Source organism: Pediculus humanus, genomic scaffold (genome assembly GCF_000006295.1).
Source record: "Pediculus humanus corporis 1103172107537 genomic scaffold, whole genome shotgun sequence".
In the NCBI taxonomy this organism is placed as follows: domain Eukaryota; kingdom Metazoa; phylum Arthropoda; class Insecta; order Psocodea; family Pediculidae; genus Pediculus; species Pediculus humanus.
The window spans coordinates 31,504-44,809 of record NW_002987153.1 but is presented as its reverse complement, the minus strand read 5'-3'; the positions used below and the strand labels follow the sequence as shown (position 1 = coordinate 44,809).

At 25.7% G+C, this 13,306-nt stretch overlaps 4 protein-coding genes across 4 annotated transcripts; 1 reads left to right on the top strand and 3 right to left on the bottom strand.

Annotated features, from left to right (window-relative positions):
• Positions 1-828: 828 nt before the first annotated feature.
• Phum_PHUM186530 (uncharacterized protein) lies at positions 829-1,474 on the bottom strand (the record flags this gene model as incomplete). The annotated part of the gene is made up of 2 exons (XM_002425200.1): positions 829-1,060; positions 1,275-1,474. The coding sequence occupies 2 exons, from the start codon at positions 1,472-1,474 to the stop codon at positions 829-831; spliced, it is 432 nt and encodes a 143-aa protein (XP_002425245.1).
• A 1,034-nt stretch (positions 1,475-2,508) lies between these two features.
• Positions 2,509-5,047, top strand: Phum_PHUM186520 (Islet cell autoantigen, putative; the record flags this gene model as incomplete). The annotated part of the gene is made up of 9 exons (XM_002425199.1): positions 2,509-2,519; positions 2,771-3,000; positions 3,128-3,444; positions 3,563-3,755; positions 3,924-4,056; positions 4,138-4,523; positions 4,643-4,698; positions 4,771-4,876; positions 5,028-5,047. 9 exons carry the CDS (start codon positions 2,509-2,511, stop codon positions 5,045-5,047), a joined length of 1,452 nt encoding a protein of 483 aa, XP_002425244.1.
• Positions 5,048-5,780: 733 nt separating this feature from the next.
• Positions 5,781-8,976, bottom strand: Phum_PHUM186510 (Sperm-associated antigen, putative; the record flags this gene model as incomplete). The annotated part of the gene is made up of 13 exons (XM_002425198.1): positions 5,781-5,817; positions 5,912-6,078; positions 6,163-6,309; positions 6,396-6,590; positions 6,683-6,889; positions 6,974-7,153; positions 7,239-7,445; positions 7,548-7,710; positions 7,795-7,955; positions 8,028-8,218; positions 8,418-8,632; positions 8,721-8,794; positions 8,950-8,976. The coding sequence occupies 13 exons, from the start codon at positions 8,974-8,976 to the stop codon at positions 5,781-5,783; spliced, it is 1,971 nt and encodes a 656-aa protein (XP_002425243.1).
• Positions 8,977-9,797: 821 nt separating this feature from the next.
• On the bottom strand, positions 9,798-11,729 carry Phum_PHUM186500 (Flotillin-1, putative; the record flags this gene model as incomplete). Its single annotated transcript, XM_002425197.1, has 8 exons — positions 9,798-9,977; positions 10,064-10,274; positions 10,453-10,725; positions 10,809-10,939; positions 11,014-11,133; positions 11,209-11,443; positions 11,531-11,606; positions 11,678-11,729. 8 exons carry the CDS (start codon positions 11,727-11,729, stop codon positions 9,798-9,800), a joined length of 1,278 nt encoding a protein of 425 aa, XP_002425242.1.
• Positions 11,730-13,306: the final 1,577 nt, after the last annotated feature.

Genomic DNA, 13,306 nt, shown 5'->3' with positions numbered 1-13,306 from the left:
ATGAAATAAATCAATATAAAGTTAAGATATACGATGCGTTTTGAAGAATTTTTGAAAAGCAATTTATTATCCTGTTTGAGTTGTATAAACACATCAAAAAAATAAAGAAAAATTCTAGAAAAAATCACATAATGCAAATAATTGATGATGGCAAATAATGAAAAAATAAGATATATATAAATGCAGTATTTTAATACAAATGTACAAAGTCAGAGTAGCGAGCAGGGACAAACTGACTTATGCTACTCTGTCAAAGTATATAAATCAAATATGGAGAAAGTTGCTAATTTGCATATTGTCAAGATTAGTGAATATAAGTATTTCCATAACCTTAAATATTGTATTTGTGGTACATTACCAATTGAGATAATAGGTCACATCCCAAGCCAAAGAATATATTCTCAAAGGTGTTACTCCAGACGACTTTATATGTAAGCATGCTGCACCTTAGGTGGATTATAAAGAAGTGCAGTCAAAATTCAAGAAAGCAAATTTAAGATATATGATGACAGCCATGGATTCCCACTTTTGCAAAAAAAAGCAGCATGGTGATACACATTCAGGAGTTTTAGTAGGGTATTGGTTTTGGCTGAGTCCCACATTCTCCCTGCTACCTCGAGAGGTTAGTGCGAAATACATTTCTCCTGAATTAACAAAAAAAAAAAAAAGTATTTCAATACAAATGAATTCAATTTTGGCAATTAATTATAAAATAAAAAATGTTTTACCTTCGAGAAGGCTACATATTTCACATTATACATATTTAATACATACATACCTTTATACATATTTTATATGTACAGCAGTCAAAATAATTTTTAATGTCCACTATAATACTCCAGTAATAATTTTTATATTACTACCATAAAAAAATTGAGATTCTTCACTAATATCATTTTGAATTGTATTATTATCCAAAATTTCTAAATCAGATTCTTGATTTTCAGATAATTCTGAAGAAGAACTACTCCAAGGATCAATATCCCAATCATAAAAAATATTACATTCATTTGTTATTTTTTCCATTCTTTCTAAGCAAAGAAACACAGATATTGCTTTTCTTAACTTTTTTAATAATCTGTAAAATAATTATAAAATATTTATCATAGTTTGTAGTATAGAAGCTTCGCTTCTAGAGAAGACAGCGGATTTGATGTCCATGGTAAAATTGTTATTGTTTATAAATATTGAAAAATGTAAACATTAAATATGGGATAATAACAATATATTGAAAACTTTTTTTTAAAATTTATTAAAACTATTAATATTCTTACTTGTAATTTTTTTCTTCAGATAATATTTGGACTGTTAATCCATTGGCTCTTTTTATGTCAATAGCATTTTCAGATGTGACTACCACAGATGAGATTTCTGATAATGGAAATCTTAAAATATTTTTATCAGGTATTTTTATACTAAGAATTTGATACCAACTCCTACTAATGACTATTCCTAAATCTTCTTCCCTATCCATTATTAAATCCCAAGTTTTCATAAAACGAAGGCAGAATATAAGGCACATTGATAAAAAAGCAGCATGGAGTATAAAATAATCTATAAATTAAAAATTATCTTTAAACCTTTTTAAATTTAATTTAACATTACTTTTATCATATAATAAAAGCAAATATATATATAGAATTTCTAATGTAATGTAATTAATATTAAAATTAATGATATTAATAATAAATGTAGTAAGAGATAAACTTAAAATAAATACAAATAAAAACAACTTTTGCAAAGAATAATTTAAAATAAATAGGTTTTTATTTCGAATTTGTTGTAATATAATTATTGACAAAACAAATACATAAATAATATTTAAATTTTATTAAAAATTAAAAGGTAAAAAATTTAATTTTTTTTTACAAATACCAAATTTAAAAACTTAACTTATGACTTGTTAAACTTTTAAACTTTGTTTATTTAAAACTTAAATTATCGTACCAGGGATTAAATAAAAGTCTGTAAGAAGTCCAATAAAAATAATAGAAATAAAAGATATCCAGACAATGAGTCCTGGTTCTTTAGATATGCGCAGTCTGGTTTTTGTACGATATTTTATTATAGGATAACTTAGTAATTTCATATTATATATATTTATTTTTGGCATTAAATAATAAATGAAATATTAAGACAACTTAAACTGTAGATTTACGATAAACACTAGAATTAGTCGATCGTTTTACATTTAATTTTTAATAAAACATGAAGTGTATCATGAAATATTTTTAAAAATGATATCATTGTTTGAAAATAACCCGCACTTAAAAAATAAACAAAATACCAGCTGGCATCAATTGTTACACTTTTACTTTCAAATCAAATTACCAATCTTATTACGTAAAAAAAAAATTTCCCTCAAATTAAAACAGTATAAACTTACAATTCCTGAACGCGCTTTAAAACTTTGACACAACCTCTGACATGGAGGGTGTTATCAATGTAAACTATATGTGACGTGAAACAGATAATATTAAAAAATTACTTTCTTATTTAATTACTAAAATGAATTCCTAGTATGTATAATGGTTTCTTTTTAAATTTTATTAGAATTGTTATTTGTTTAGCAATTATTTTAAAAATACTTTTACTCTTTACACATATATACATTTAAATTAATAAAATAAAAGTATATCTACGTGTTTCAAATATTGACATTTTATTAGCAACTTAAAAAGAAAAAATTTTTTAAATTGAATTTTCGTAAAAATTTTTGTTGTGATTATAAAAAAAAAAAGTTTGTAATTTAAACATATTTCCATTTTAGCCAAGGACAATATTTTAGAGATGCCGCGCCAGACTCTACTATTACCAAAGTTGAACGACATTATTGGATAACAAAGCAAAATGTTTTTAAAAAAATTGGAAAAAAAGAAGATGATTGTGTAGTTGCTTGTGATGCTGAACTTGATGCAAAATTGGAGCTTTTTAGATCTATTCAAGATAGTTGTTTAGAATTACACAAAATTATAGATCAATATCAAGAAAGAATTTGTTGTAAGTATTTTTTTTTAATAAAATACAAATAAAATTTAAAAAAGGTCTTATAACTCAAAAGGAATTTTTAGAAAATTTTTAATTAAATTTTTGTATTTAAACATTTAACTCTTAACACTTTTTGTAGGTTTAGCACAGGAACAAAACTCAATGGGTAGATTTTTAAAAGAAGCTGGGAAAATAGACAAAACAAGAGCTGGAAAAATGATGACAAATGTAGGAAAATCTCTTTCATTTTCCGGACAACAACAGCTTATTTTGAGAACTCCTCTTCTAAGATTATCTCAGGAAGTTGAAACTTTCAGGCAAAGGGCAATTTCAGATACATTGTCTACATTAAAAGCTATGGAAAAGCAAAGAATTGAATATCGAGCTGCTCTTAGCTGGATGAAAGACGTCTCTCAAGAGTTGGATCCAGAGAAACATTTAGACAAATTTCGAAAGGTTTAAAATTTTTTGTTTATACTATTTATAAATTTTAATACAACTAATAACTGACAAATAAAATATTTAATATATATATATATATATATATCATGTGCCTGAATGGATAATGTTCCAGGTTCAGGGCCAAGTAAGACGAAGCAAAATGAGATTTGATAAATCCAAATTAGACTGCCTTCAAAAAATTGATTTGTTGGCAGCAGCTCGCTGCAATATGTTTTCTCATGCTCTTGTTCTTTATCATAATAACCTTTTACAGTATTGTGAAAAAACTTCTAATGCTTATCTAACAATTGCTAACAGTTTTAAAGGTTGGTCTTAATTCTAACAACACTAATTAACTTTAAAATGTTTAGTTTTTTTTTTTTTTCGTTTAACTAATTATAACTCTTCTCAAAAAAATAACAAAAAAACCGAGAAACTTATTAAGTAAATTGCTGTTGTTACATTTGTTATTGGAATGTCTGCTTTAATTTTAGGATATCAGCATTATGATTTTTGCGTGATTAAAGAATTGGCAGAACCGTCTTTAAAACTAGCAGAACAATTACAAACCAATGAAAACAAACCGAGTGAGGGTGAATCTGAAAAACAAGAAGAGGATAAAGACATGTAAAAATATATATATGTATATATATATATTTATTTTATAGGGAAATAAATATTTATAAAAAATAAATTTTTCATTTACAGCTTACTGTTTTTCGACTCTGAATATAAAGATGTTGCAAGCGAAGAAAAAAAGTCGTTACAAGAATCTAAAAAAATAAATCCTGAAGAATGTGCTGTTGTAGCTCCCGTTTCTCAACCTCTTTTAGATTTAGAAAATCTCACACTGACAAACGAAACGAGCGATTCTTCAAACGGAATACAATTATTAGGTGATATATTTGCCGACAAAGGAATCGATGAAAATTGGTCGAAAGAATGGGAAGAACTTTTCCAAGTTAAAGACGAGTCGGCTAAATCATTTTCATCAAAAGAAATTAAAGAAGAATTATGCGGTGAAATTCAATTGACATCAAACGATAATTCAAATTGTTTGCCTTCTACTTTACTTAACAAAATGCAATTAAGAAGTCACAAGTTTGATCTCGGTAATTTTATTTATTTATTTTTTTTTTTTTGTTAGATAATAGTTATCATCATCATCATCATCACATTAAATCATGTTTTTTTTTTTTTATTTTTATAGAAGGATTGCAGCCTGAGAAGTTTAGTGCTCAAGATTCGAGCTTACAAATGCCTCAAAAGGTAAGAAAATAAATTAAAATTTATCGAATCGTTTTTATAATTTTTGGAGTAATATGGCGTTTTTTTTTTCAGAATCCAAAATCTGGTAAAGACATGTCTACCTGGTTTAGTTTATTTGCAGATTTAGATCCATTAGCCGATCCAGATGCTGTTGGAAAAAAATTAGAGAATTCGGATCGTAATTGCTAAATAATTTTAATTTAAAAAATCCAATTTGTATTGGTGAAAGGGTTTTACTGTTTTTTTGTTTTTTCTGTACTTAAAAAAAAAAATTTTTCGAATCGACCATTGAATTTTGTAAAAAAAAAAAAAAAAATCATAAATGGGAGAGAAAGTTTCTCCAGTGTGAAATTTGTTTATTCCTTTTATTACATTGTAGTTATAATTATTATTATTATCATTGGTTAAATGCATGTCACTTTAAAATAAAAAATAAATTATTTTAAATTAACTATTATTTTTTTAATAATGTTTTTTTTTTGGCAATGGGGAGTCTTTTCAAATTAAAAAAAAAAAAAATTTTTTTACTCTATGCGTATTTACATTAATATAATAATAATAATTTATTATCGGTTTAGGGTTTTTTTTTTTTTTTTTTTTTGTATTTTATTCTTGCTTAGTTACCGCGAATTTATTTTTAAATTTTAATTTAATCAATAAAAAGTAATTAAAAATAAAATCCAATCGGAAAAATTTTTTTTTCCCAACATCATCCTTTCCGATTTCAAATTTAATGTTTGATGAAAAAAAGTGTTAAATTTTTTTTTTTTAAATTTCAAAAATTTAATTCTTACTTAAATATATTTATATTTATTTATATATATAATTTACTTAAAATTAAATTATTTGGCATGTTTGATATTGTTTTATGAAAAAAAAAAACCTTTTACAATATTTAAATTTTTTTTTTGGAAAATGGAGGCATTCAAGGATGATTTTTAATGATTTTTTTAACAAAATTATTACTATTACTTTTTATAAAAAAAAATTATCTCCGAAGAATCTTGACAAGGAAAAATTTAATATTTTAAATTAACACTGAGCTGTCAGTCAAGAAAACCCTCGAAAAATAACTCTGAACATCATGCTTCCGAAAACTGTGTCATGGCAGTTTTGACTCTAAAATGATAAAATGTACGCGTCGCGATGTAATTAAATTAATAATTTATATATATATATATAATCTAGAAAAAAGATGGAATCCCTCTCTTACTTATCGAACAAAGCCGTATCGGATGTCATGATTAATTGTTGCAATAATTTATACACTCCCATATCCTTAAGACGAACTTGACGTTCAGATGCACCGGCATCTTCTCTCCAAACCAAATTTGATATGCAATAAACTGCAGCAATTTGAAGTTTAACGTTAGAATGCATCTGTTAACAAATAATAATGAAAATGTTAAAACGCTTCATAACAAACAAATGGAAAAAAAAAGAAATTTTTTTTTAAATTCTTGCCATGTAATCGGTTAGCTTTTTTAAAACATCTTCATTTGCCATTATGTAGTCTTTTGCGGAATCGCCATCAGCAATATTTGCTAAAATACACAAAGCTTGCTCTTTCACTTCGGCACTATGACTTCCTTCTAAAATTAAAATGACGGCCTGCAAATAAAAGCATTTTTTTTTTTTTTAAGGAATGCTATAATTAATTTTTAAAAAATTATATTATTTACTTCCAGGTATTATACCTGCATGATTTGAATAGCATGGAGGGACATTATATGATCGATATGAGGCTTCGTAGAGAGTAAATTTCTTAACAATCCTAATGTTTTCATCAAAACGCTAACTTCGCTATCGGAAAGTAATCTGAATATTTGATCTGTACCTAATGATACTAAAATTTGAGATTTGATTTTTTGCTCAGCTTGAAAAGCCATATTCTGTAAAAGAAAACAAACATTTGATAAAAACAAACATTTGATTATTTTACAAACAAAAAAAGTAAAAATTTTTTTTTTTTTGCCTGACTGACCATTAGAGCCCATATACCATTAAGTCTTAGAGCAGGATCAGGTCTTCTTGTAAGATCGCAAAGAAGATCAATGGCACCCGATTCTAATATTGGTTCTTTAGAAGGTGAAAATTCTAATAGTAGGTTACACAATGTGGAAGACGCAACCGTTAAAATATCATCGTCTCCTTTTAATAATTGCATCAATGGTTGCCAAACTCTGTGATCCTGTTCGAGACCAAAAAAATAATTTCCATAATGTTTAACACAGGAGTTAATTCAAAAAAAAAAAAAAAAACATAATTTTATTACTTGAAATGTTGTCCTTAATTGTTGAACGGATCTAGATAGAGAATGTAAACATCTGACAGCAGCCAATTGAACTCCCGGACTAGGTTCCTCTAAACCTGCAACAACGTGTTGCATTAAATTATCCGTGTCAATGATTCGCTTTCGAATGTCTTCATCATTGGCTCCTAAAGAAGCAAAAGCCTAAAATGAAAGTAACAAGGTTCGATAAAATTTTTACTGCTAATTTCATTGGTTTAATTTATATAGGTTTATGAGTAGCACTTACCCTAAAAGCTGCTTGTTTCATGTCTTGCGACAATTTGTGATCAGAGGCTAATGGCATTCCCCTTAATAATCCTGCCAAAGTTGGTATTAAATGATTTGATATGGAAGCTAACCTTTGTAATTCCATGTCAACTTCAGTTAAAAAAGCTAACGTTTCAGCAGCTTCAACTCTTTGAGCAGGAGGACAATCTTCTTTACAAAGTCTGACCTGAGTGGTTTTATCAAAATATTTTAAATATTGCAACTTTCATATTAACATATTTCGAATCAATCTTCAAAAATATAATTAAAATATATAAATTTTTCTTACTAAACAAGGTAAAGCCCTGTATAATATTTTAGAATCATTAGCAGGAATGGCACCAGCTCTTTGAAGATTTGCAAGAACTTTTGCAGCCGCAAGTTGCACATCTGTCGGTCTTGACCTACCTGTCAGAGCGACTACCAGTTCAGGAATACTTTTACCATTATAGCTATTAAACAAAAAAATTATTTGCATAAGTCTTGATTAATTTCATTAAATAAATAATGAAAATTATAAAATAACTTATTGGTACCTAGTAGTGGCCACTACTGAAGAAACTACTGGATTTTGAAAAGTTATATTTGCCAAACAACACAATGTCGGCATTTGAACTTTATAATGTGACGAAAGAAGTAATGCTGCCAAAGTGCCTACAGCTCCTTGACTGCATAAAAGTGCTTGCCTTTCTGCAGTCTATAAAAAAGTTTTATACTCATATTCAATATTATTTTCTATTAAATACATTTAATTAAAAAAAAAACTTACTTTGCATGCTGTGGCCAAAACTGTGGTTACACAAACTTGATTCGAAACTGATTGAAGAGCTAAACTGAGTAAATGTGAAGTGAGATTTTCATCGTAGTAAAGTAAATCTACTGGGGCATGTTGAGATTTAAATATGCTTCTCAAGCAGCACAGACAATATTCTACTAATTTGACATCATTACTGACTAACCCTATTAAAATTAAATCAAATTCTTATTGTTCACAAAGTAAATAATTTTACTTGAAAAATTTTAACTTGTCATTTTGGTTTAAATTATGACTTTGAGTAATAAAAAAGCACAACAATATTCAATATAAAACTATGAAATTTTTTTTTTTTTAAGTTATCAAACATATATCAAATTACAAAGTACATTGTGATAAACTTACCATTAAGCAAATGAGGAACAACACCAAAATCAACTAAAGCTTTAATGTGCTCATCAGTACCTTTTGCAAGTGATCCTAATGTAACAGTAGCTTGAATTTTTACAGGATCAGGAATATTAGGATCACTGAGTAGATGTATTAATCTGGGAACAACCCCTTGTGAAATTACAGTACCTTTTTGTCGATTACTTCCAATCACTGAGTTTTTTAAGCATCTTAAAAAGAATAATAATAATTTCACATAATAATTTTATTCATAATAATACTTAGTTGAAAGGTTTTTTACTTCTGCAAATTACTCACATGATAGCTTGTAAACATTTATCCATATCATTCGAATATAATTCATCGACATACGATCTAGAGCTCTCCACATCCTTTAAAACAAATAAAAATTATAATTTTAATTCATTAATACGTAAATATATTTTTAAAATACTTTTAATGAATAAATATTTTAGTTTTTATATCATGTTCATAAATTTATTTTTTCACTAAGAAAATGTAAAGTGAAACCTTTAATAATACTCACCATAAAGGGCTGCATAATGGGCACCATGTTTTAAATAATTAAAAAAATAAAACCTTTAAAAGAAAAATTAGAAAATAAAAAAAAACAACGAAATATTATTAACAACAAAATAAAAACAATTTAAAATTCTTATACTAAACGTTTTAGGTAAATGACACGAGAGAATTTTGTCTTTAAAATGCGGAATGTCGACGATTCAAACGTAACTGCGCCATTTTTTTTTTTTGAATTTCAGTGGTCCAAGGCAAAGGATTTTTTGTTTTAAATTAATCAAATTTTTAAATTTGAAGTGAAATTTACTGAAGCATTATACTTGTAAGTATTACAAATTTAAAATTATACAAAATCTACAAAATTATGATTTTCAATTTTCAAACATAATTTTTTATGCTCTAATGAATGTTTAAGCTTTTAATTAAATTAAAAACTGTATTTACAGTTTGATATTATTTTAAAATGAAAATTAAAATGTAATGTTAAAAGTTTTAAAAGATGTCTAAGAGAAAGAAAAATATTTAGAAAAAAAAACATTATCATGAATTTCTTTATTAATGAATACTTGATTTTGGTTTCATGATGATTTCCCTTAGAAATTTAAAAAAAAAAAACCAATCAAAATTTTAATTTAAACTCATGTTTTCAAATAATTAATAAAAACAAAACAAATATTAGTTTCAAATTAATTATCAATTAATTTAAAATATAATATTGTTTACAAAATGCTTAGTTACACATAACTCCATGCTTGCATATACATATCAATTATTGATTAGATGAATGAAGTACCTGAAACAAAAAAAAATTTTTTTTTTAAATTGAAATTTAAAAATTCAGGTATACTATATATGCTAATAGATACTTACTTGTGAGAAATCTACACCGGTAAGAGATTTTACAACATTAGGAATTTTTGAAACAATTGAAAAAACTTCATCAGTCAATTTTGCAGGACCCATATCTCCATCACCATTGGCCACCATAGTAATTTTTTTAGTTTGAGCTAATGGATCAGCTACTTCAGCAGCAATCTGTAATTTTTATCCTTATTTAAATACTTTTCTTTCCTTTTTTTTTAAATTGAAATAATCACACATAAAATATTGTCACATCATACCTTGGGTAATACTTGAATTATCATATCTAAAACGGCTGCATCTTTGTATTGACTCCAAGCTTCTGCTTTTTTTGACATTTGTTTAGCGTCTGCTTCACCCTTAGCAAGAATAGCAACTGCTTCCGCTTCCGCTTTTAAACGAATGGCTTCTTCTTCTGCTTGTGCTTCTAGTATAACTTTTTTCTTATTAGCTTCAGCTAATTTTTCAAGTCTAAATTTGAAATAATGAATTTTTTTTGGAAGGATCAACAAAAGAGACAAACAAGTTTCAAGTGTTAAAAATCATAATTTTGTTTGTTGAACAAACCACTGATAATATTTAACACATTAGTTAAATAAATATTAATAAATAATTAAAATTAATTGAAATAAATGAAACTTTTTCTGACCTGTATTTTTCTGCTTGAGCAGGAATTTTAACTGTAGCTTCTAATACTTGAGTCTTTCTTAATATTTCTTTTTCTTCAAGTTTAATTTCTGCTGATCTTTCTATAACTTTAATTTGAGTCTCTTCTTCTTTAATATTCTGTTTAAGAGTAATCGTTTCAAGTTCGAATGCCATATCAGCTTCCGCTTTTTTTTTTAACACTTCAATATCAAAATTTGCTTTTTTCAACTGATAATCCCTCCTAGATTTAGCTATTTCAGTGTCATTTGCAAATCTAAAAAAAAATAATTAACGAAAACGATTAATGATAATTTTTTTTTTAAATTTCTTTTTATAGGAAGGCATATATATATTTACTTTGCAGCCATTCTTTCTTCTTCTGCAGTAGCTTCTCTGATGGTTGAATCTCTTTTTGCTTCTGCTTCTCCTACTCTAGCATCTCTTTTAACTTCAGCTGTTCTAGCCATTCCAAGACTTTTTAAATAACCCTTTACCAATAAATAAAAAAAATTATGACAACAATTAATTAATTTTAATTAAGAAAATCATCTTGAAAAATTACTTCATCATCTCTAATGTCTTTGAGTGTGTATGAAACAACCGTGATACCCATATTGACCAAATCAGAAGAAGCCACTTCGAATACGTTGGCGCTAAACTTTTGCCTATTTTGATAAATTTCCTAAAAATAATTGAAAAAATAGTATAAATGGTGTAAATAAAAAAAAGGAAAAAAGATGATTGAACAATTTAAAACCTCAACGGTCATTCTTCCCATAATTGCTCTTTGATGACCTTCCAAAGTCAACAGAGCAACTCCAGCAATTTCTTCTTCATTTTTACCCAAAAATTGTTCGCAAGCAGTCAAAAGCATTTCTTCATTTTGACCCTGAATTTTAATTTGAGCAATACCTGTCACAGATATAGGAACACCTTGAATAGAATACACAATCGGGCTTTCAACTAATAAAGTCATTATATTGAGACTGATTCTAAAAACAATTAAATTTGTAAACAAAACCTAACTCTTTTCAAAATAATAATAATAATAATAAAAACTATAAAATAAGGGGGAGTACCTTTGAATTTCTTGAAAAATTGGCCATACAAAAGCTCTTCCTCCAGGTATCAATAATGGTTTTTTCAAACAGCATCCTAAATCAATTGATACATACATAAACAAAAAAATTTTTTTTTTTTAAAATTTCGATTTTAAATTAACTTACCGGAAATAATAAGGGCTTCGTTTGGTCCGCAAGTAACAAAACCACATCTCATTATAACTTTTCATAAGGAGACCATTTATTAATTAAAAACATTATTGAAATCTAGTCGTAGTTAAAATTTTTTTTGTAATGAAAAATCACAAGTAAAATCCAACTTTTGAAAATTAAAAAAAAAAAAAAAAAAAAAAATTTCTATATATAAATTTAAAAAATGGAAAAAAAAGAATTTCATTTTTTTTTTTTCAATAAAAATTATTTATAATTAAATTTATTATTCTATGGGAAAAAAAAGGCACGCCATTAAATTATATAGAGAGAAAGAGAGAGAGAGTACATTTAATAGCACATCTTTTCTTATCTTTTTTTATAGAAAGATGACACCGGTCGTCATCCCTCATCATTCAAACCACCTATCATTATTATCATCTTATTCTTCATCCTATATATATATATATTCTTGTGTTCGACGAAAGAGAGAGAGAGAGAGAGAGAGATTTCAATATTCGATCCTGATTATTCAAAGCCACGCGTCATATATATGTATGCAGTCATGATTCACAATGTTTATTGATCGTGAATGTCATGAACCTGATATTATTTGTGTATACAAAAAAATTGTTTTTATTATTTGAAAACAAGAATTTTACATCATCTCCATATTTTTAAATGCAAAAAAATTAACTTTATGGTAAATAAAAAAAAAATTAATCGTTGAACGAAAAAAAAAAAAAAAAATGGCGACGTAAAAAAAAAACATTCATGTTTAATAAGTTTCAATACTTGAATAAAGTTATAAAAATTATTATCAAATAAAATAATAATAAATATATATATTGAAATGATACGCAATCATTGTCACAATTAATTAAAATAAATAATAATTAATAATTTTATTTTATTGTAATAAGAAAATTAATAATATTTAAAACGAAAACTTTTTTTTTTATATTATAAATATATATATATATTTAAAAATTAATTTTTTTTATCAAATCGATAATTAATTAAGTTGTAAATTTAATTATATACATATTATTAAAAAAAATATTATGTAAAGGATTATAAAAAAGTTATGTTGTTAACGAATTAAACTGGAATTTTTTTTTTTTATCAATGGTATTATATATTAACGGGTTTGTTTTTAACTGGAGGCAGTTCCAAAACGTAGTCACGATACATTTTTTTTTTTTTTTTTTTTTTTGATAAGCCATACATTTTATGTGACATATACCTTAATACATAAAAGATAAAAAAACATAAATTATTAATATCAATTAAATCAACCCTGGGGGTGGAAGTTTTAATGAAAGAAAAAAAAAAAAAAAAAGGAAACGTTAAATGCAAATACGTACAACACACCAAACAAATATTTTTTAATTTTTTTTTTCTTTTCCTTTTATATATTTCAAACACCGTGACGTATTTTTTTTTAAATAATTGATTGTTAAATAAATTTATTAAAATTATTAAAATCACTCTCGTTTTATTTATAAAATTAATAATAATAATAATAATATTTTACTAGATGTATTATAAGAAAATGAGATTTTGAATCAGCAACTAATTTAATAAAACTAAAAGTTTTGTTATTTATTATTATTTAATTAATATGTAAAAAATAAATTAATA